The following is a 24,397-nucleotide window of genomic DNA, read 5'->3' as shown; positions in this document are numbered from 1 at the left end:
CCAGAAGGACTTGCCTCAAAGTGATGGAAAAGGCCCAAGTGAATAATATACTTACTCTCTAGAGATCCTAAGGAGGAAGGTCATTGGGAGAAAGAATCAATGGGAAACAAAATGGAAATATCAGTCTGGCTTGGTCTGGAGAAAGTCGCACCCCGGGCTCTTAGTTTCTTGGCTCCAAACACATTCCTCTGCATCCTGCTCTTGCCTACTTCCCATCTCCTCCCCTTTCCCCCTTTTAATTGCATAGTAGGGAGCCTTTCCTACTGCTTAAGGTTCCACTCTGACCTCCTAGACGCTGATCCGTGGTATCCAAGTTCACATATGGCCATATATGTCCTTGCTGTACTGTTTAGATGCAGGGTACTCTTCCAAGAAGCTGGCAGTTAACTAGTGTGATGACAAGAAAAAGCTTCCCTTCTACACGGATCTTGGTCTCTGGCCTGCCAGCTCTCAACTAGGTTAGGAAAAGCCGGAGCTAGGCTGCACAACAGATCCCAGCATCTGGGTGATATACTGGTTAGCCGGGAGACGTTCCGGAGCTGGCTAACCCAATCTCCGTGGTGGCACCTCTGCTGGCCAGTGACTGCCCAAAGCAAGAATGAGACACCTTGTCCAACACAGCTTTCTTGGGACAGTCGGCACAACAAGGCTCAATCTGGCAGGGAGTGGGAGGGGGTGCTGGTAGAAGGTTTCTGGAATTCCGGAAACTTGTCTGCTAGAAACCACAGGAGCCATCTTCCATGGGGCTCTTCTGCCCATTGTCCCCAGATGATTGGGGCCAGTCTCACTCTGTTCACCAGGCGGCCTGAACCCAAACTTAAGGCATCTTCCTTTCTTCTCTTGTCATCGCTAGTTAAAGAGATGTTGCCCCATTCAGCTCCAAGGTAAATGCCAGAGTCCACCTGACCCAAACTGGGCTTAGCTTCTTGGGGCTCAGGAACGCTACAAGAAGAACGTCAGCCTGCCCAATCCAGTGGTGGAGACTACTGGTAGCACTCACAGCAACTTCAAGAACAGGGCCTCTCTGCTATCTTTGGAAGGTACTGGCAAAGAGAAAATCGTCCCCGACCCCGATCCCCACCTCCCAACAGAGACCACCGGACTGGGTACTCACTTCTCAAGCAGGGTCAGAGCGGTCACTGGGTTCACTCGCAGGTACTTGCAGTTGGGCTGACCATAGTCAGCAAGGTAGGTTGACCAGTCCCACTGGATGAAGAGATCCAAAAGCTGTAAAATATTCAAACCCCACCCCAGGGATTAATCAGACAAGACAAACCAGGATCTCGGAAAACCCCTGACATCCTTCACTGCCAGCTAACGGTAGACTTGATAAATAAAAAATTAAAATGTAGTAAGAGAAAGAATGGCTAAAGCCTGGAATGCACCTACGAAAATAAATGAGTAATCGGTAGAAGGCCGAGTCGTCTCGGCCATAAGCATTGTGATGCTGCTAAGACTACAGGCCAACATTTAGCTCTCAGGGGTGGGCCTGAGACTGAAGCAAAACACAAGACTGTCATAATAACCGGTCACTTATTAATTTAATAAATACTTATCAAATGCCTTCCATGTGCCAAGCACCATTCCAGGAGCTCAGAAGTCAACAATGAACAAATGAAGGTGGCTACAGTCCAGTGGCACATATGTACTGTATAACCTTTGAGGTTAAAAGGTGAGGGCTCAAGAACCAGTTTCATGACTTGCTGCACTGACTTTGTCCAAGTTACTCAGTTGATACCCTGAGATATACTGAGAAAAAAAAAAAATATATATATATATATATACACACATATATATATATTGGTCTCTGGCCCTGGTTACTGGCATAGAGCTCCTAAAACCCTTGTAATTTCCTAAGTGATAAGAATACTAGGAGCATCTCTTGTCCTAATATCACAGCCTTTGACCTCTGTTCTTGACACAGACCTCCTCAAACCCGTGTGATTTCCCGGGTGGCAGGAGTGTCTTTTGTTCTAATGAGGCGACCCTGGGCGGGCTCCCGGATAAGGCTGGTCACTGACTGGAAAGATCAAGCCATGATTAGAAACTTGGAATTTTCAGCCCCACCACCTATTCTCTTGAGAAGGCAGAAAAGCTGAAAATAGGCCTCATGATCCATCATGCCCAGGTGGTGAAGTTTCCATAAAATCCCTAAAGTATGGGGTTTGGAGAGCTTCTGGGTTGGTGAACACGTGGAGATTTGGAGAGTGGTGTGCTTAGAGCACGGAAGCTCCTTCACACCCTTTCCCCTAGACCTTGCCTCATACATCTCTTCCACCTGGAGGCTCCTGAGTTATGGCTTTTTCCAATAAACCTGTGATCTAGTAAGCAAGGTATTTCCTGAGTTCTGGGAGCTGTTCCAGCAATTTAGCAAACCTGAGGAGGAGGTCAAGGCAATCTCCCATCTACAGCAGTTGGTCAGAAGCCCAGATTGACAACCAGGTGGCTTGTGTCTCAATTGGGGGGAGGGTCTTGTAGAACTGAGCCTTTAACCTGTGGGGTCTGACGCTGTCTGCGGGTAAACAGTGTCAGAATTGAGTCGAACTGTAGGACATCCAGCTGACGAGGGGAACAACGTCCACGCATTTGGTGACCAGAAGTGTCAGAAATGAAATGTTTCATGAGGGTAGTAAAGGAGCCTCGGAGGAGAAACACAGTAGGGAAGAACTGAGTTTTTCCCTACGTAGAACACAAAGAACTGAGTTTTTCCTTTACAGATAGACATATACACATGCCTATAGTATGTAAACAGGACACAGAGACAACACAGAAACATGGAACTATGGCATGAATGGATCACATAGAATTACGTGAGGCAATCTGTGTCGCACCTATGTGGACACTGGCTCAGTAGATGAAAACTAGGGCCACGGGAGGTCAGGACTGGAAAATGGGCTTAGTCCATGGTTGAGGGCCCAGAGCCCGGCACTGGGATCAGGAGTGTTCAAGAGGAATGCCACGGAGTAAGAGTGCCAACAACTAGATGGGTCTAAGAAGATAATGAGAGCACTCTGAGGGTAAACTGAGTTCTGAGTCTGGGGGAGATTCTGATTTAGAGAAACTTAAATAAATTTTGTCAAAGGCTTTGGTTCCCAGCTGGATTTAGCCTCAGGTTTTCACCCTCACCCTAACAAATATTTAAAAACTGTAACTGAGGGTGCCTGGGTGGCTCAGTTGGTTAAGCGACTGCCTTCAGCTCAGGTCAGGATCCTGGAGTGCTGGGATCAAGTCCTGCATTGGGCTCCCCACTCAGTGGGGTGTCTGCTTCTTCCTCTCACCCTCTCCCCTCTCATGCTCTCTCTCGCTCTCTCTCAAATAAATAAATAAAATCTTAAAAAAATAATAAAATAAAAAATAAAATAAAAATAAAAACTGCAACTGAGTAAAACTAAAAAAGAAATCCGGGCATTTCAAAGGTAGGAGTGATGAAAGGGAAACTGTTGGCTCCCCTCTGTAAGCTTCTAGAGGGGGTAAAGTCCCGTACTCACATTGCTGCACAGGAGCAGGGCCCCCTAAGCAGTCCTTTTAGCAATGAGATACATGTAAAGGCTTTTGGGACTCAAGATATGTCCCTACTTCTCCCTTTCCAAGAGGTAACTGTTGATGAAGGCATCTCTCGGTGCAGAACAAAGACCAGAGAGGCCTAGAGGCAAATCCAATGCCAGAGCCTGGGCTTTAGGCACACCTTCCTCCCCTATCTGTCTTCACCGTGCAGCTGGGCAAACAGGCACTGTGGGCCTTGCCCTGCTTGGCCAAGCCTCCTCTTCCAATCATTCTTTTAGAATAGTTGTTATAAACCTCCTCAGGCAGGACAGGAATTGGCTGACGTCCCGAGCCTAAAACTGAGAAAAGCCCCTATCCCCTCAGCCAAGAAAGGGGTGTTAAAGATGAAGGGAGACAGGGAGAGAGATGGGCAGACATGTCGGTTGATCTAGGCTGGCCTGGCCCCAAAGGGCCCTCTCAGGCCTCTTTCAGGTCAGGCCTATTTTAGTTGGCAAGTAAAAGGGCTTCGACCACATCCTTTCACTGCCCCAAGGCCTCACAGAGCTCTGCTTGAGGAGAGAATTTTCCCTGACTTCCCACTCTCACTGTGGTGTTTCTGTGCTGTGGTGCCCGAAGACCACACGGGACAGTCCTCTTTACCTGCTCCCAGGAGTGCGACACTCAGGGTGTCCCTGGTTCTGCAGTCCTCCCACTACTGTGCTTTACAAACACAATTATGCTTTTTCCTCAAATCCCAGGAAAAAACTATGAAAAAAGATAGCATTCTCTTAATTAAAATTTCTTTTCAGAAAAAGGTGAAAGACCTGGGGGAGCCTGTCATTGTTTGCACACTAGGGAGCGAATACAAAAAAAGTGGATGAATAACAAGTTGAAGTGGAAAATTCGGAAAACCCAATTTCCTGAAAGTTATTTTAGGTATTTTCAGGTGTACACACACACACACACAGACACACACAGACATTTGATGAAACTACCTTCTCTATTAATGAATTCCTAATTTCTGTGATGGAATGAATGGTATCCGTATTTTCTGATTTATTGCAAAGAATGCCATGTCCTTCTGGCTGCTGACACCTGGGCAAATCACCAATGGGGTGTGGAGAGTAGTTCATGATTTAGCTCCACAGTTTTCTATTTTTATCTTCCTGCCCAAGTCTCTCAAGGCCAGTACTGAGCCTAAAAGCTCTGGGATGTCAAACTACTTAATTGATCCACTCTGGGCACGAAACCTACACAACTCTATTAAGCTCAACCAGTCCGAGCCTGTCCATCACACTCTGGGTCTGTGTTGCTTTCCACAGTCCTTTCAGGGGCCAGTGCCTAAATCTTATGGCCTCCTCTGAGAGAGATGGGCATAGACTAGAGTCTGGGGGAGTACTTAAACCAAGTTGGCTGCATGGGGCACGGTTCCACTGGATTCCACGGAACAGTGTTAGGAGGCCAGGAGACCCAACAGGCCTCTTGATCGACACAGCACTATGATTCCAGACTGACTTGCACTTGGATGGATCCCAGCCTGGATCTCCACATACAATGGCCTTGTTAGAGCTCAGTGATGTCTCTCTCAGCGATGCAAAACATTCGGTCATCACTAATGATCCCATTCTTTTTAATTGTAAGATTTTTCATTTGGAAATAATTCCAAACTTATCACAAGGTTGCAAGAATAAGCATAGAATAAAGAACATCGTATGCCTTCCTCCCACATCCATCATCAACATTTCACACCATATGCTCCAGCCTTCGAGTGCTCTTTCTCTCTTTACACACATGGGCACACAAGATCTTTCTTTTCTGAGTCCCTTGAGAGTAAACTGCATGTACCATGGCCCTTTATTCCCAAATACTTCAGCATTCCTAAGAATTAGGGATATTCTCTTGCATAACCATAGTAGTTTTCAACTGCAGTAAATTTAATACTGATACAGTCCATATGCTAATTTTAGAATTGAGCCAATAATGTCCTGTATAGAGACTTTGGTTTTGGTTTTGCTCCATTCTATCATATCGCTTAGGACGAGGTATTACATTTAGTTGTCTGTTGAGTCTTCTTTAATCTGGACTATTTCCACAGCCTTTCTTATATTGACATTTTTGAAGAATAGAGTCCTCTGCCTCCTTTTCCCCACTCAGTTTTGCTTTTTTCTAGTGCTTTCTCATAATAAGATTTAACACCTGCATTTCTGGCCAGAATTCTCCCTCAGTGCTGCTGTATACTCCTCAGGGGATCCCGTCTGGAGGTATACACTGTTCATTTGTCTCTCCTTGGTGGTATTAATTTTGAGCACTCAATCAAGATGTTGTCTGATTTCTCCCTCTCTAGGTAGTATGTTTTCCTTTGCAACCAGTACGCAACAGGGGAGACAGTTTAAGACCACGCAAATATACAGCTTCTGATTAAAATTTCCCCTCAGATTTAGCATCCATTGAAGATCCTTGTCGGCTTCAGCTTCACTATGATGGTTGCAGACAGAAGGCATCCAACTTCTCCCTTCCTTCCACATTCATCACTCGTCGCTCAGCACTTTTCCCCCATTAACTTATGTATTTATTTATGGTATGGGTTCATCGGCTCCCATTTTCTCAATGGCTTATATTCATTACTACACCTAATTATTTTGGTGCTCAAATTGTCCCTGATTGGTCTGGAGTCTGTGTCCTGTGAGAGGCCCCATATAGTTTCTGAGGAGTGCTTACTTTCTGGCCTAATAAGGTGCTGTATGCTTGTCTTGCATCTACTGTGCCCCAGCCACTTCTCTGAGGAGCTCTGGTTTCTTTTAGTGGTAATGTTATAGAGACCAGGAGTTGGGTGCTAGGTGTGGCCATTGCTCCTGGAGCATCTTCATTCTTTGCTACTGGGGGCAAACTGTGGGGAGGTAAGCCCTTTCAGCGGACAGAGCTAGGAAATACATGCATATAAATACACATATACGTATGTGTGTGCACACACATATATATATGCATACATGGGTGTAAGCACGTACACATACATATTTTAGAAATGATGAGTTTACACCAACACCTCCAATTCTAATCATTCTTAGAGTTCTTTCTTGCCTTCCTCTATTCTGTATTTGTACATGCTTTCCTCCACAGTGAGAATCCTGGCTCTCAAGAACATCATCTCAGTTACTAATTTGCTCAAACCTATAATATATCTAAAATAGGTTCAGAACTATTTGTATATACCATTACCAAAAAAAAAAAAAGCTTATTAAAAAAAAGAGCTCAAGATTTGCTTGCAATTTTCCCTCCCAACTTAAGACTGAGTGTACAATCAAATACTGTGTTTCTAAGTCACTTGGGTTAGTTCTTCTTAATTTTCCCTTCAATGTAGTTATGGTATTCATCTAAATGCAACTGGGTTCATTTGCGCCCACTTGCTTTTAGTCTCAGGCTCCTCCCTCTCTTCCTTGTTAATTTAATTTTTTAAATATGTAGGACATTAACATGCTTCTAAAAGTCAACTCAGAGAAGTGTTGTTCCCTCCCTTGTGGTATCTCTTTTACCCCAATTCCTTCCATGCCTCACTGGTAACCAACTCCACTGGTTTTGGATTTGTCTTCCTTATGCTTCTATTTGGGAAGATAGGCAGAGGCACCTATGCTTTCTTATTTCTCTTTCTTTCTTTCACAGAAAGTAGCCCATTGTATATGCACTTTAAGAACTCTTACTTCTTGATGTTTATAAGTAGGTAGATGGAGAAGAAGAAAGGAGGGTCAGAGGTGGAAGACCGAACTAAAGAGCACTTCCAGGATCTTTATAATTTGAACATCACCTTGCAATTTTTACCATATCCTCATGCTCTGTGTTCTTATTTACTTAACACTTTTTCTTTGTATCGATTCATGTTTTGATCGTAAGAAACATGTAAAAGAACACTTGACATCACTATCACAAATAGGGAACCCATTCCTACTTGCCATAAATGGAAGATGTCCCAAATACTAGCGCCACCATGAGGCGCTGTCCCCGCCATAAAGACTAAAAGGGAATAGCTTAGGACATAGTTTAGCGTTTCATGGTGCCTCTGGGTGCTATCTAAACCTGCATTTTGAATACCAGAATGCCTTCTGGACCTCCAGTATTCCATCTACCCTGTTTTGGGTTTTTGGGTTTAGGTTGAGACTTCAGCCAAGAGTTCAGTGATCCTTGTCGGCTTCAGCTTCACTATGATGGTTGCAAACAGAAGGCATCCAACTTCTCCCTTCCTTCCACATTCATCACTTGTCGCTCAGCACTTTTCCCCCATTAACTTATGTATTTATTTATGGTATGGGTTCATCGGCTCCCATTTCTGTGTGCCTGGAACAGAATTAAGTGATCTGTGTGTACCAAGGAGCACTTACAACAGAAGTTTTAGCCAAGTGTCAGTCTCATTATGAGAGAAGATCAGTGTATGCACGACTTCTCTGTCCTGGGCTGGTCAAGAGGGTCCAGAGCCAAGGGTCTGCTTTGGCTGGTAAGGCCTAGCAAGCCTGGCTGGGCTGGGAAACCTGCTAACACACCCAAAGGGCAGTTCATTTTGCTCACAACCAGGTATCCTCATTAGCGTGTTTCCCTGTAGTTGGCTTTGGTGAGTTCTTACTTCTGCATCAGAACATTGTTAGAATTCCTGATTCTGCATGGGATGACTTCTGATAGGATTTACAGAACCACACTTTGGGCCTGCACTGTGCTCAATCTATTTATATTTAAGAGTTTTTTTCCCCTTTTTTTAAAAAAAAAATTATTTTTAAGTAATTTCTAGACCCAACATGGGGCTCAAATTTATAATCCCAAGATCAACAGTTGCATGCTCTACCGACTGAGCCAGCCAGGTGCCCCTATATTTCTTAAGAGTTGTATAAAAATTATAACCTACTAACATTTAAAAAGTTTAAATGAAGTTTTAATATATACTCACAGGATTTGAAACAGTAATAATAAAACACATTTGTTTGTCTCAGATGTTCTTAATGAACATGCAAACCCACTGAATTCAGCCAATGTTTTTAAAGCATCCACCATGTGCAAAGAACAGGACTGGGCCTTTCAAGTGCCATTAAAATAAATGGTTTACCCTCATATAGGAGAATAAAAGAAATCAAGAATAACTGTAATCCAAGCCAAATCAGCGAAATGCTATTAAATGACATACTGACTATTCCTCCCTTTTGAACTATCAACTGAACATTTTGCAAAATTTTTACTTATCACAAATTGTGCTGCAAACCACAACACACACACACACACACTCTCTCTCTCTCTCTCTCTCTCTCTCTCTCTATCTACATGTGCTTTAAGTTTAATGCCTTAGAGGTGGTGGGAACATCTCAGTGATATTAAATACCAGTTAGATTTCTATCACTGCCATAGAGTTCAATATGGAAATCTGCCTGCATTTTATTAATATCAGTGGAGATTTTTAAAAATTTTTTATTTTGAAATAATTTTAGGCTTATGTAAAAGTTGCAAAAATAGTTTAGACAGTACCTCTATACCATTCACCCAGCCTCTCCAATGTTCACATACTACATTGCCATAGTATAATGATCAGAACCAAGAAATTAACATTGGCACAATACTATTATCTAAATATCTAAACTATGATTTTATTCTGCTTTCACTAGATTTTCCACTAATGTCCTTTTTCTGATCCACTCCAGGAGCCTGGATTGAATTTACTCATCATATCTCCTTCGTCTCTTCCAATCTGTCACAGTTCCCCATTCTAATCTTTCAAGATAGATACTTATGAATAGTATATCTTTGGTCTTTTATTTTATAGACTGTCCCTCAATTTGGGTCTGCCCAATATTTTCTATGGTTAGACTGAAGCAGTAGCTCTTAGCCAAGGGAGAGCTTACTTCCAAAGGGACATCTGGCCATGCTTGGAGACATTTTTGGTTGTAACGAGTCTGGGGGTAATGGTGGTGGTGGTGATGCTGCTTCTAGTGGGCAGAAGCCAGGGATGTTGTTAAACGTCCTACATTGCTCAGGACAGCCCTCATGACAAAGAATTACACAATCCAAAATGTCATTAGTGTTGAGGTTATGCATTTTTTTGGCAAAAACACTACAGAAGTGATATTGTACCCTTTTTAGTGCATCAATATCAGGTGTACATGATGGTCACATCTCATTATTGGTGATATCGATCTTGCTTGATCACTTAGTTAAGGTGGTGGCTGATGACTTCCTCCACTGCAAAGTTACTATTTTTACCTTTGTAACTAATACACTTCTGGAGGGAGTTATACTTTGAGGCTATGCAAATATCCTGTTTTCCCTCTAACTTTTGTCCACCAACTTTAATATCCATTGGCAGATCCTGTCTGCAACAATATTTATGGTGTGGCTGACCATTTTTCTCATTCCTTCTGTAGTTAGTAATTGGAATTCTTCTGTGAGGAAAAGTACTGTCCCTTCTCCTCCATGTATTTATTTGTCCAATTATTTATATCAGTATTACCTCATGAATATTTATTTTATTTCCTGGGTTTTAATCTAATACGATCATTATTTATATTTTGTTTTTCAAATTATTCCAGTTTTGGTCATTAGGAATTCCTTCAGATTCACTTTCCAGTGTATTTTTGACCAGTCCTACCCTTTTCTGAAGACTTGCTTACTTTCTGGCACTAAGATGTTGCAAGCTCATCTTGTACCTTCCCTGCCCCTGCTCTGCAGTCAGTTATTTTTCTAAGAAGCTCTGGTTCCTTTTACTGGAGAATGGTTTTTAGAAGCCAAGTTCTGGGCAATTAGCATGCTCATTTCTACCGGGGTGTTACTGCTTCTAGGGCATCTCAGTGGACAGAGCTAAGAGATATATGTATGTTTACTAACTTGCATGTAACAAACACATCTATATTTATTTCTGTATCTATTTATGTATCTATATTAAAATCATGAGTTCCTATCTGATATCTCTGATTGCAATCCCAACACCACGGGGTTCATGCTAGCCTTTCCCTCTTTATTACTTCTTTCTCTGACAGAGAGAAACCTGACTCTCATTATCTATAATATATTTTACTTATTTGTTCAATCCTAGTATAAAGTATTTTGGAATTGCTGATCCATGCTCCTGTGAGAAACAAATTTACTAACTAGAGTGTAGTATCTATTTTTTTCTTTTTGTCTTTAGGCTTATAATTTCCACTTAAAATACTGGTTTTTAAATTACTTGGGTTAGTTCTTTTCTTCCTTACTCCTTTCAGTGTGGTTATATTATTCTTTCATAATTCAGTTAGACTTATTTTTCACTGCTTGTGTTCCATTTTGGATTCCTCCCACATTCTGGTTGATTTTTATTATTTATTTATTTTGGGGAATGAGTCAGAGCTATATAAAAATTGTACTTAGAAGTATCGCTCCCTCCTGATCCCAACTAACCTGTTCTAGTCTCTCCACTTCTTTCTATATCTTTCCTATCTACCCATTGCACGTAACCAATTTAGTTTCTGGTTTATCCTTCTTTTATTACTTTTGTACAGATGAAAATACACATGTACATTCTCTCTCTCTTTTTTTTTTAAGATTTTATTTATTTATTCATAAGAGACAGACAGAGAGAGAGCGGAAAGCCCGATGTGGGACTCGATCCCAGGACCCTGGGATCATGACCTGAGCCGAAGGCAGACGCTTAACCATCTGAGCCACCCAGGCACCCCACATGTACATTCTCTTATACCCTTTTCTTTCTCACTTGAAGGGTAACATATCATAGACCCTCTTTTGTGCTTTGCTTTTTTCATTTAATGATATGTCCTAGAACTCTCTCCATAATGCTAATTTCTTATTAATGATCATATTCTTGATTTATTCATATAAATGCTATTTTTGTAAACCAGGTAAGTCATTTCTCAAGGAATAGGACAGACATTATGTTTTGGGGCATTTAACATAAACTGGTGGCACAGGAGAATATTCGATATGCACAGAGTAGGACATACTAATAAATGTTAGGGCTACTTCATCAAAAGCAAACTCAACCAGTCATTAATGATGCTTTGACTGCAAACAGAGTTATCTGTCCATGGTATTTAGCAGAAGAGGACAACTAAAGTAGTGTAGTAGTTGATGTGACACTTTATAAACTACATAGGTTAACAAAAAATGTAAATTATATCATTACCGGTTATTATACAAAAATATGTACAAGTGGGAAAGGATAGGACAAGGAAAGACATTTGAATCATGTTATATTAACCAGCTGCTATAATAGACTGCCTCTTTTTTTTTTCCTCCTATATGACTTTTAATAGGGTTTTGGCAGTTCTAAAGTTGTCTTTACTATATTTCTTAGTTATTTCAGAACACTCCCATGGTTTAATAGGACTCAAGTTAAAATTCTGATTTCATGGGGGATGTAGTGGGGAGGACCAAGATCTGGAAAGGAGAGGCAAGTTGCTGAAAATCACGGGATAAATATGTGGTAGAGATGGCTTAATGGCTTACACTCCCCAAGATGCCACAGCTGTTTATTTTTAAAAATCTTCATTGATCCAGGGGCACCTGGGTGGCTCAGTTGGTTGAGCGTCCAACTCTTGATTTCGGCTCAGATCATGATTTCAGGGTCATGAGATTGGTCTCCATGTTGGGTATGGAGCCTGCTTAAGATTTTCTCTTTTCCCTCCCCCTGCCCCCATGCATGTGTGAGCATATGCGCATGCACACATACTCTCTCTCTCAAAAACAAACAAACAAACAAACAAACAAACAAACTCATTGATTCAGGCTCTGGGTTGGGTACTTGGCTGAGGCTAGGTCAAACTTCTAAACAGACTTTCTTTTTTGCAGGGGTAGCTGAGAAAGACTAGAAAAATCCAAATGACTCAAAGTGAAAACTAGTCCAAGGCCACAAAGTGAGTTAACTGGACAGAGCACAGAGAGCATTATAATAGCAGAACAAATGCCAACTTCCAGAAAAGGTCTTTGGAATGAGATATTAAGATAAAGTAGGGCTCTGTTGATCTTGGTTAGTGCATACCAACATACATGCTTCTCTAGCAGAAAATGTACAAGTAATTCAAATGGATGAGTTATGCATGGGTAAAGGAGTAGAAGGAAATCTTCAAGTAAGAATTATAGATTAATATTTAAGCAAACAATTCTGTTGGTGCCCTTGTGCTCACATAGGCAGAAACGATTGCCCAAAGAACTCAGAAAGCAAAGATGAAATGCCCTGACGAAGAATGCCCTGTCTGTTCCCACTACTGGACTAGTGCTTGTCAACCAAACCAATTCATATCATGCCTACTCTTGGGGAAGAGAATTTATGTATATGTTTTTTGCCTTCACTGCAAATTTTGTGATCTGAGCCTCATCTCCCATGTAGATGGGGAGCTCGCCAAGGATGGGGATGTTTTCTCCTGACTACTCCACAGTGTGGACCAGCATAGGGCTAGATTCCCAGCAGACAGTCAACAAAGACATGTTACATGGAATTAAAATAGGTGAACTAACATTTTGTAGGTACAATATTGGCTAGATGGTGGGCCAGACTTGTAATGTGTGTTTTGCACAGGGAACTTTCCAACCTAAGGTCCTCTTGACCAGCACTAGAAGGGTGGTTGAGTGAGGAAGAAGGAAACATCAAACAGGAGAGATAATACCTATCACAGGTGAGTGGGAGCCCAGCCCTGGATATGTGGTTTCGAGGTTCCAGAGGAAGATCCCTAGGACTACCAAATGGGAACTCAGCAGCTGTTTGGCCCTGAGGTGACATCTGGGCTGGCTCCTAGTGGGCAGCGTGGGGCCTACCTCACCTTAGGGAAAGCTTCCTCTTACCAGAATGTCTGCAAAGATTCCATGAGAGTAAAGGATCGTAGGAGCTAAGGTACACACAGACAGACACAGATACAAAGACACACTGACAAAAGCCGCACCTCTTTCCCCTGGGGGTGCTTTTCTTTACATGTTTTCTCTTGAACAGGCACACTGAGTCTTGTAGAGAATTGTGCTCCCAAGGGAGCTGTGTCCTTGAAGTAAACGTGCTGTACAAAATCCTGAATTTGTACATTACATATATTCCAGAAGAATTCTTCATGTTTAAAGAGGAGAGACTATAAAATGAGTCCATATAACTTACTCTTATGAGGCGTTTAACATATAATCTCACTGACAAAATTCTAAACATGCTACCTCTTCAGCACATGACTGCTATATAAAGTACTGTAAACTGACTCGAGAATAGTAACACACAGAACACGAAGGCAGGCACATCTTTTGTCTTATTCCCTGCCCTGGACAGGATGAAACCAATTGCATCATTATATTTTTCATAATCACTGACACACAAGTGCCTTTTAGGAGGCGGGTTAACACAGCAAAAAAGAGCCTCAGGCTGGGGGTTCCCTGACTGACGATATGACCCCAGATAAGCCACTAGATCTGGTTATGGAATCATAACAGCTCCTACCAACAGCTGAGGGCAGATCAAGAGAAGGACTGTGAAAAGCCCACTAGGGAGCATGGAATTGACTACCGGCCCCTTCGTGTTCACTGCCCAAGATCTCCCTCAACTCCCTGTCCCTGACTGAAATCTGGGCAAATGGAGGAAATAGAAAGCAGGAATTATTTTAACAAACCTAAATTGAGTACCAACAATGTATCAGGCACTCTTCTGAAAGGATAATAAGATATCTCGAGTCTCGAGGAACTCAGGCTGATAAGTAACAGATACAAAATGATGTGAGCACCCTAAGAGGTACTCTAACAGAGAGCAAAAAAGTTCAGAAGAAGGGCATCTAAGCCCGAGCCAGGTAGGTGGGGACTGCCTTAGAAGTAAGCAGGACAAAAGAGCAAGTGATAAATGGACTCACATGCTAAGCTAAGGAGATTGAATTTTAGCCTCGAGGCTTCTTTCCTTGTTTTCATCAAAGCTGCTATCTGCTTTCTTCTAGATCACGGGATGGAAAACTACAGTCACCACTTGTTTATGTAAATAAAGTTTTATTGGAACACAGCCATGCTCATTGGTTAACATATTATCTATGGCTGCAGTGCTCTAAGAGCTGAGTTAAATAGTTGTGACAGACCAAAGGCCTGAAAAACCTAAAATACTCTTTATCCAGTCCTTTACAGAAAAAGTTTGCTTTAGATCCAGGCCAGGGAGGGCAGGGTGCTCTGAAACTTTCTCAGATGTGAGATGTCTAATATCTACTAAATTAAAGAAAAGACAGAAAGAAACTGGCTTCATGGAGACCCTTCTGATTGTAATGAGGGGGCAAAAACTTCATTATCTTAACATCTGGCATCAGCATTCTTTTAAGGCAGAAAAATGGATTTGTATCTTGCTTTGTAAGATCCCCAAGGTGCCAAGACATGTGGTAGAGGAGAGGGAAGGAATTTGTTTCTGGAGAGAGCAGGGAGCTGATTTAAAGAGAGGGGACTTGGGGCGCCTGGGTGGCTCAGTCGTTAAGCGTCTGCCTTCAGCTCAGGTCATGATCCCAGGGTCCTGGGATCGAGCCCCGCGTCGGGGTCCCTGCTCGGCGGGAAGCCTGCTTCTCCCTCTCCCACTCCCCCTGCTTGTGTACCCTCTCTCACTGTGTCTCTCTCTGTCAAATAAATAAATAAAATCTTTAAAAAAGAAAAATAAAGAGAGGGGACTCAATACGCGTGAGAAGGGCTAAGAAGGAAGTTCCTACTGGTATTCTGGCCCCAAACGACTTTGAAGAGCTGGGATATCCGATAAGTGACTGTTCTAAAGCTGTTTGCTGTGTAGTATGGGATATAAATCTCCCCTAACAACCCATGCCCTCAATCCTAATCTTTGGACAAATCGACTCTGCTCTCAATTGCTTGGGTGAGTGAGTTATTTATTTATTTCTTGAGGAACTCAAAGAGGCTATGTTTCACACCTAGAAAGCTGTACAACTGCACCGTGGAAATGGGAGCTCAGGAAAGAAGACTGGACGTTTCTAGAGATTCACACAAATCCCAAGAAGGCCGTGGGATTTTCCACAGGCCAAGGAACCGGGGTGGAGAGAGGTGCCCAGTTCCTCTGCAACTCTCTAGGTTAAAGGGCTCTGGCTTGTACCTGAGTTTTGCAATGATGGCTGCTCAATGGGCTGGCTCCCGGGCCTTGCAGAAAAGATCGGACCTCCTACTCCTTTCCCCCCTGGTTGAGTGAGGGCAGGAGAAGGGGCCAGTAGGAGCTGTGCAGTCCCCTGCTCTCCCACCAGCCCAGCCGCCAGGCAGGGGTGGAGGCTTCATTAAGCTCTTTATCAGAGACCCACTGCACATCAGCAGCTTCCCCTGAAAGGGAACATCACTCTGAGAAATATTTATTTGCCTCATAAATGTGGGTTTATAGGTTTGCTATCTAAACTTTTCACCTCTGAGACTACCTTGGTAAAGAGAAAAAGAAAGCCAGGGAGGCTGAAGGCTTTCCCATTGTCATCAGCTGGTGCCCAGGGGGAGACTCCCAAGTAAAAATGCCATCACCAAGCATTCCTTTGTCAGAGACTGTCCTGTAAGGCCATTTCTCATGGATGACAGCATCTGTCCTGCTGCAGGGGCAGAAGGACAACCTATTATCATGCTGGGTGATAATAACCATACTGTACGTACATGTCCCAGGGGAGGATGGGAAGCCTTTGCCACAGGCTCACACACTTGGCCCTTGTCAGGGTGGGAAACGCAGGCGGGTGTGGGTTTTGGAGGGAGTTGCTGCCCCAGATGTGGTGGGAGAAGGAGGTCGGAGCCGCGGACCAGTGTTCACTCTCTCGGCACACTGCGACTTGTCCGAGGTTCTCAGTTAAGTGGATTAGGGGCCATATTGTCGAGTTTTGAGTAAATACCCTCCCTCTCTGGGAGTACGTGGTTTAAACCCCTGCCTCCTGCAAGGAGACTATGGATTGAAGATAATCTTAACAGTGTGCGTATAAGCAAACACCAAGGAAATGGCCGAGCTCACAAGTCTCTGTCATGTGCAAGCTCTTTCTCATCCACATTACAAAGTAAACACAATGATGAGCTAATCAGATTTGATAAAGCAGCCCTCCAAATTTGAAATTATTAAAAAGGATATTTAAAATAGGATTTGTATCCACACTTGTGCATAATGAACTTTCCTCAGCCTAAGTACATATTGTGCCTTGAAATATCAACGACAGGAATGTGTGTACATACTCCGTCCGATGGGCTTATGCACAAGCCGACTTCCGGAGGCAACGATGTTCTGTCTCTTACACTGCAATGGGGAGGGGCGCTGTATGTGTGGGACCGCCCTTTTGTAGCTATTCAGCATCTAATTGCAATAAATTGTTAACAGATTGTTATATATACAAATATAAGGGGTGAGTCCTTAAGACTTTTCACCAACAGTGGTGGCCAATCAACAAAGTTTGGAGACACTGGTTAGATCACCTGAAGGAAAAATATCCGACATTCATAATGACAATGGTCTGTCTGGGTTCTCTTTTATAAATGGATAAATTAAGAAACGTAGTTGTAAAAAATTACTTCTTGCCTTATATGAGTCATTACAAATTACAGCCCAGGAATTTTATGGTAGGCATAAAAAATGTATCTAACATTAAAGGACAGTAAAGCTGGAAATGTCCTTGTACCCTGGGTAAGTTTAGAATACACTAGAATCTCAGTGGTCTGGGAAATATGCTTGGGTCTGGACAAAAGGCTTGGCCTAGACAGCCAACTTCTGAAGACCCTTAGCCCAATCAGATACGCATTTGGTTAAAACCTATTTTGTTCTGGGTTTGAGGGACAGGAGATTGAATAAAATTGCTACTTGGATTCCATTGCCAAATTGTAGAACTAATCAATAGACCAAGCAAAGAAGCACGAGAAAAGTGATTCTCAACCACCAAGGGATCCTTTCTGTTCATTTTCCCTCTAGAAACTCCAAATTTCAGAAGGGTTCTTCTGCCTCCCAAAGACTGTGTTAAGTAAACACTAGTTCCTAGGAAGGCCACAGTCTCGGTCCCCTTGGGGTTGGTGTATTTGTTGTTTTCCTTGTCGTTAAATTTCTTTCCTTCCTTTCAATTCTATTTTCCTAATTATATTAATGTGTCATTTTAATGAGGCACCTCAAGACCATTTTGGAAATAGGTGGGATTAGACAAATTTGATAAAAATTGCTAGTGAGCATGGCACCTGCCCTTGAGAGCCAAATGAAGGGCCTGGACAGTGAGTACAGTATGTGCTCAGAGCAAGGAAAGATGGGCACAATTTAAACAGAGAAGAGAGAATTTCAAACAAGAGATTAATGGATACCACGGTGCAGAAATAAGAGAAGCTGAGAAGTGTTTAAAGGAAGAAGAAACTGGACATTCTTTGAACACCTACTATGTGACAGATACTGGGCTGGGCATCTACCTATTTCATTGAATCCCCAGGAAAATCAACAGCCTAGGGGGTAGGTATCTCATTTTACAGATGAAGAAATGAAGGCCCCCAAAGGTTAAAAGAACGGATCGAAAGGAACATATTCAGAAAGTGATAGAGTCAGGACTCGGAGGCAGCCTAGTGTGATTCCTGAGACTGGGCTCTTCTCTTTATTCCCTTTTGGGCCTCTCCACGGCCTGTTGATATACAACCTGGCTGAGCAGAGGTGCTCCCAGAAGGAGCAGTAGTGGGAAGACTAAAGAGGTAGTAACAGAGTTGAACTTATTAGAGTCAAGAGTATTGACAGTCTAAGGATTTTTAAAAAAAATTTTATATCCCACGGAGAGTGGCAGCATTTCAGTAGCAATCTGTTCGTTGGATCAATAGACTCAAGGAGAAGGTTTTCAGGCAGGAAGATGGGAGGTGATGAGGACCTGGACTAGGGTGGCAGCAGGACGGCAGAGAAAAGGATGGCCTCTGTATCAGGTCCGACGGGAGGACAGGAGACTGATGAGTTTTGCAGGGGGACAGGGAAGACTCAACCATGAGCGAGAGGCAGTTTTCAAAATCCGTTTCCATTAGGGACCAGGCAAGCAATACGAGTGAATGAATCAGGCAGGTGGCCCCATGACTGTTCTCATTCCCAACAAAAGCAGGTGAATCAATACGGCTCTGGGTTCTCGCACCTGCCTTTTGCTTAAACTCTGGAGGAGGTGAATAGATACGTCTTCTTTTTGCTTTGTCTTTGCTCACCGTGAATTTTATAGACAGACAGCAAGGGTGGCCAGGGGCCCATGGCAGGTCCAAAGTGACCAAAATCAGTTAAGGCTCACGAAACAGCGAAACCTTAGAATTACCTAACTCCACACCCCACTCTCCTCACCACAAATATCCCTCCTTTTCTATCAGAATCTCCTTCTAGAATTGTCCTCATGTCAGAAACTGTCACAATATTACTTCTCAGAATTCTCATTTGAGAGAGGAACAATTTTTGCTTGAATTCTGCCTGGCATTTCATAAAAACAGTCTGGACACCCAACTTTTTCCATTTGTTCTATATTATATCTTGGCTAGTAACATAACTTTCTTCATCCTGCTTTCCTTTGCTAGCTTTAAATGTATTCCTTTGGCTTTTGAGGGGTTTTCGGACTCCCAGAGTAGCAGACAGAAGGCCAGTCCTACTACTAAGCAGGACTCCTCTCAAAACAACTTTTACTGAGAACCATTAGTGTCCCTTCCAGCTCCAAGATTCTCAATCTAGGGAATTCTTTATTAGGACGTAAATAGCTACGGGACAGAGAGAGTTGTTCTCATCACTTAGCAGGAACGGGGCTGCTAAAATGGCAGGCTGGGAGGAATTGCAGAGAACAGCGCCATTCCTTCGTCTTATAGAGGAGGAAATTGAGATCCAGAAAGATTCATGATAATGAGCAAAGCTGCCATGAATGGGGCTGGGGTTAGAACAGAAGCATGTGACTTGTAGCCCACTTTTCTTTCTACTACGTGCAGCAATTTAATCAGCTGGTGGAGAACCGGAGTCCCTGAGACCAGAATACAGGTCAGATGTACACAGAGGTGACGGAGAAGGAAAGGGAGATTTTTTTTTCTTAATTAAAAAAAAAAGGTAAAAAAGAATATAAAATTTATTTTACCCCTCGTGAACAGATGTTAATGACTTGTCTACTTTACTTTCAATCCTCCCTTTAAAGGACTGAAACATTCTAAGTAAAGGTGAAAAACCCCTGCCCTTCCTCTGTCCCTTTTGCCTGCCTGATTTTGTTATGTATCCCCTACAGGTTTTTAATGCTTTTGATAGAGAAACTACATATGGTAAGGTTTTGTGTTTTAGTTTACATACACAATATTGTACCCAATGCTTGCAATTTGCCTTTCTTCATTCAATATTACGTCTTCAAGATATCTCCATGTTGATCCACGGACACCTAGTTCATTGGCTTTAACTGCCAAACGGCATTCTCCACTGTGTAAGTGGACTTAAATATACTACGATGTACGTTATCAACTCAGCGATGGGACTTTGTAGGATCGTGTGTCCGGCTGACAGGGGAGTCTCCTGAGCAGAGCACTTGCCTGCACCCAGCGGGTGGCAGCATGCTAGGCAAGCACGGTGAGAAAGGGTATCGCTCGATCTGTACCACCGGCCATATCCGAAATGATGTAAAAAAGGCCACTTAGTGGGCCCACTTCAATACCCCTGCATTTGATACCACAGCAAGCGGCACAGAGAAAACTCAGATGACCAGTCTAGACCAAGACTCTCAACGAGATAAATGAAAGGAAATCTCTCTCTTCTTGGGAAAGGTCATGCAGAGGAATAAAGAAAGAGGAACAGTAAAGCTGAGGTCAGTAAGCCCACTCTGAGCAGAATTAAGATAAACACAAAATATTTCCTGTCCGAATAGTAAGCATAGAAAGTTATATCCCCATTTCTGAGCCTCTGGGAATGGATCAGGAAGTCTCTGCAGGATTTTCAAGGGTATTTGAGGTTGACCAGGGGCGGTAGAGAAGGACGAGCTCTGCTTCCATAGCTCCTGTCCTCTATTTCCCTGAAATGGGAGAAACTCTCTGAAATCTTCCAAGAAGCACCCAAATGTCCATTAGCTAGTGTTTGAACTGGGTGGGAAGGAGACATGAGAAGAAGAAAGAAGCCTCCTTGGGGGAGTTTGATATCACTCTCAGGGGTCCCGGGATGGAGAGATTTCTTCTCCTACTCTGCCCAGACAAGCTCGGTCTTCCAAATTCTTGTCTGGCCACAGCAATAAGGCCTTTCGTCTGTGATGCCATGGGAGCCTTTAGCCAACACGAGGTCCCTGTTTTCATCACCCCTGGGTCAGAGTCAGGCTTGTCGTGGAGTTCTCGAATTAGTATAGTTTTCTGACTCAGTTTCTCAACCAGTTATGTGCCTTTGTTAAAAACCTGCTCTAATTTATTACACAAGGGTAGGGAGAAAGATATAGTAAATGAAAGCACTTGCAAATTTCACGGTGTTATTTTACTTACTAACACTATTATCACTCAAAGAGATTTTTAAAACGCAACTAAACATTACCCTTCATGAACTTTAAAGCAATCAAACTTATCTGCCTTTCGCTTCAGTGTTGTTGACTGGAGCCCCTGGCGCTCCTCCAAGCTACAACTCCCCTGTCCTGACCCCAGAGCCATCGTGTCCATACTCTGTGAGCCGGGGCAGATGGACATTCTCCAGTTTAGCATTTGTCCATGTGGCTTGCTCCCTGGAGCAGAGTTCCTACAAGGACCTTAAACAAGGGCCAGATTATAAGCTGTGGTTTTTTTGGAGGGGACCACCCACAGTGTACATGCCATGACCAAGCTGTGGGAAAAACAATTTATCCTTTCACCTGAGATCTCTCCCACATCCACAAGAAACCCCTCCCAAAGGAGATACCACGGGGTACTGGCAAATCACCACCATCTCGTCACCCAGCCCCATCCCAAACCTGAAGGCATCCTCTGTAGCAGCTAAATATTCCTGCACTTTCCCTTCCCCTCTCTATGGATCTCAAGAGCAGATATACAACACTGGGCTTGGGGCAGAGGGCGAGTCAGGGAATCTCCAGGCACGAAGACAAGCGGGGTGGTGCTGAGTCAGCTCCAAGCCCTTCTGCCCGGGAGCTGCATTCAGTTCAGGGTTTCCACCGTGTCTTCCTCCTGTGCCACCCGGCAGGACACCAACCTCTCTCCAGCGGGGATATGGTAATACCTACCCTGGGAAAGTGCTCCGCACAGTGCCAGGCACGTAGTAAGTGCTCAGCAACGACTAGTGATGAGGAGGGGGAGGATGGTGATGAAGGAGGATGAGGAGGAACAGGCGGAGGAGGAGGAAGGGGAGGAGAAAATGGCAAGCCAAGCAACTTATTTCTGCCTTCACAATTCCACCCATGCTCTTCTCTGATTTGGAATACCTGCCCGTTTCTCTTCGTTCAATCCACATCCTTTCCTTTCTAAAGAGACCCTTAAGAAGAGCCTTCTTTTTTTTTTTTAAGTGTTCAATGATTCATTAGTTGCATATAACACCCAGTGCTCGTCACATCACGTGCCCTCCTTAAAAAAAAAAAAGAAGAAGAAGAAGAAGCAGCCTTCTTCATTCACATCAGGCAGTCTCTCATTTGGTAGTATCATAGCCTGTCTTAAACTTCTAATTGTTCCCCTTGTCTTGCCTCCTCAGGGAGATCCTAAGTTCTTTATGGGCAGGATCTAGCTTTTTCTCTGCCTCTACCTAGCACCAGGTCTTATCCAATATGAAATGCTCAGGGCTGACTAGAGTCACAGAAGCTTCTATTTTCCGGTCCCAGAATGGTGCCGAGCATAGCACAAAGGGAATTTCACAGCTCAAGGCTGTCTTCCTGGCTGCTCCATATGCCTGGACTGTCTTTACCACCCCATATGACTAAAATGGCCCTGTGTTGGGCAAAGGGGGGAAAAGCCCAGATTCTCTAAATACTCCTCAAATGAGTATGGAGTTCTAGAAGCTGGTTTGAGAGGTCACACTTGCCACAGATAGTTCACTAAGCAATCATTCCCGCTCTGGCTGTTGGAGCACTAATAATATCCCACATCCCCATCCCCATAAGCCCAGAGGGCTGCCAAGACGCAGTAGAGGCGTGTTCCCCGAGCACGTTTGTACCCATCCAGAGGCTCCACTGCCAAAGAATGGGGTCTATGGCAAATCAGAGTTGGTCGAAATCATCCAGTGGCCACTGCTCATCTGTAACCTGTTGAAGCCCAGGCTGTGGGCCCCCCTCCTGTTCATACGTAGTGCCTCTGTAAGCTTCTGGAATTCTCTGGCCCGGAAGCATCTCTGCAAATGGGATATCCACCAAAGCACAGTTCGACAACTGAGGGGAACTTGGGACAGGCTCCCATCCCTGAACGGTCTCCAATTTTGTCTGGATACCAGCAAAGTCCCTCTCCTTCACCCTCTTACACCTCTCAGCCTGGAAGCACCTTACGGGCTTGTCCGTGTTTATTTTCTTAGTGTTTAGCACCGGGTGGTGGAGCAGAAAAGGAGCTCAATAAATGTGTGCTGACTGATGGTTGTGAGAAAGTGTGGCAGGAGGCCCAGGGCCTGGGGCCCTGCGTGCATCAGAGCATGCACCTTTGCCTGAGGTCTTCCTCTGGGCCTCTCCGGGTTCCCTGCAGCTCTCCGGGGCACCTGGGCTGCCTCCACAAGGCCCTGGCCTCTGCTTTCTGTGGGTGTTTCTTCATGCTCTCCAAAAGGCAGAGAATGGGTGGAAAGGCTCAGCCACAGGATATTGGACTGTTTACAGTTGGCCAGGCCAAGATTAGCGTGAGCACAACATATGCCAAGTTCATTGGAAGTTACATTTTCCCTTTGTTTACACATTAAAGGGGAGAAGACCAGAAGGGGAAAAAAAAAAAAAAAAAAGCAGGTGACCTCCTGCTAACCTCACTCGTCTGCAAGAGGCTGCTGCCCTCACCTCTGAATGAACTTTCAGATTATCTCAGACAAGATTCACCTTGCGCTGAACTTGTACGCCTGCTCTGAAGCCCCCAGTCACGTAGCTGTGATTAAACATTACAGAGTGGCCATAAATTTACAGAAGTATTATTGTGGCTTGCTTTCCTCTTTCTTCTTTGGGAGAGGAAGAGAGCAATGGGTTTAGGGTGGGGGGAGCTCAAGAAGGGGAAACTCGTAGTCAAACAAACAGTTCCTTTTCACAGCTCGGAACAAAGGAGAACACATTGCAAAGGTGTCCCAGAAAGAAGGGCAGAGAAATTTGGCCATGGGAGAGAAATTAATGCCAGAAGACTTCAGAAGCCCCAAACTCAACACGATAGCCGAGATATTCCCAAGTCCCATTGCCAGCCAATCTCTGTGTTCGCAGGTGAAGCACGAACGCGTTCTGCCCTGGCTCCAGGCTTGTCTTGAAGGGTATCCCTGCCTGAGAGAGAGAGAGGCACCCTCCCTGGGGTTGGCCACAGGGTGTGGGGCAGGCTGACAGGCCGGCTGGCAGGGGAAGGAAGGCTGCAGGAAAACATAGTTCGTTTTGTTCTTTGAGCTACTAGGAGAGATGAGGACGCCCTAACATCTGGGATAGTTAAATGGAGACTGGACAAAGACTAGACCGTATTCTAAGGAAACACCCTGTAGCTGTGCCCAGGAGACTGACCGGATGACCTAAGAACATTTCTTTCTATGATTCACTATTTCATGCTGAAAAGTAAAAAAAAAAAAATGGATGTTCCACTGAAGTAACGTTTGCTAAACCCTCTAGGATCCCAAAGCCAAGATACGCCTGCAAAAGGCCTGTGCTATCCCTTAAACAATGAGACCTCTATAACCAGAAAAGGCCACGGAGTGCTCTATTCGATCCAAAAGAATTGTAAAAAGTGGTCAGGAAGCCCAGACTGAGGTGATAGGCTCTGGCCAGCAGTCACCTTTGGAAAGGAGTCGTTCTGTCTCTGGTTACCCTATGGCAGTGACAGGGGCGCTAAAGAGGCTCATTGTTTCTCCAGTTGGCAAGGCCTTGTCCATAAAAGCAGCCAAAGCATGGGG

The 24,397-nt window shown here is 43.9% G+C and overlaps 1 protein-coding gene across 3 annotated transcripts in view; it reads right to left on the bottom strand.

Moving 5' to 3' along the window:
• The window catches only part of EXOC6B (exocyst complex component 6B), a 606,547-nt gene that overhangs the window by 11,903 nt on the left and 570,247 nt on the right, over window positions 1-24,397 (bottom strand). For all 3 annotated transcript variants that reach the window (XR_010405595.1, XM_064572330.1, XM_064572328.1), the window contains one exon: window positions 1,115-1,227. Coding sequence is in view for 2 of the 3 variants with exons in the window: in XM_064572330.1 (XP_064428400.1) it covers window positions 1,115-1,227 (113 nt within the window). In the remaining variant the exon portion in view is untranslated. The remainder of the gene's footprint in view (window positions 1-1,114; window positions 1,228-24,397) is intronic.

Source organism: Mirounga angustirostris, unplaced genomic scaffold, assembly GCF_029215605.1.
Source record: "Mirounga angustirostris isolate CCGP_5_RB_7025 unplaced genomic scaffold, mMirAng1.0.hap1 SCAF_10, whole genome shotgun sequence".
NCBI lineage: Eukaryota > Metazoa > Chordata > Mammalia > Carnivora > Phocidae > Mirounga > Mirounga angustirostris.
Note: the sequence above shows the minus strand (reverse complement) of the source record. Positions and strands in the feature narration are given on the sequence as shown.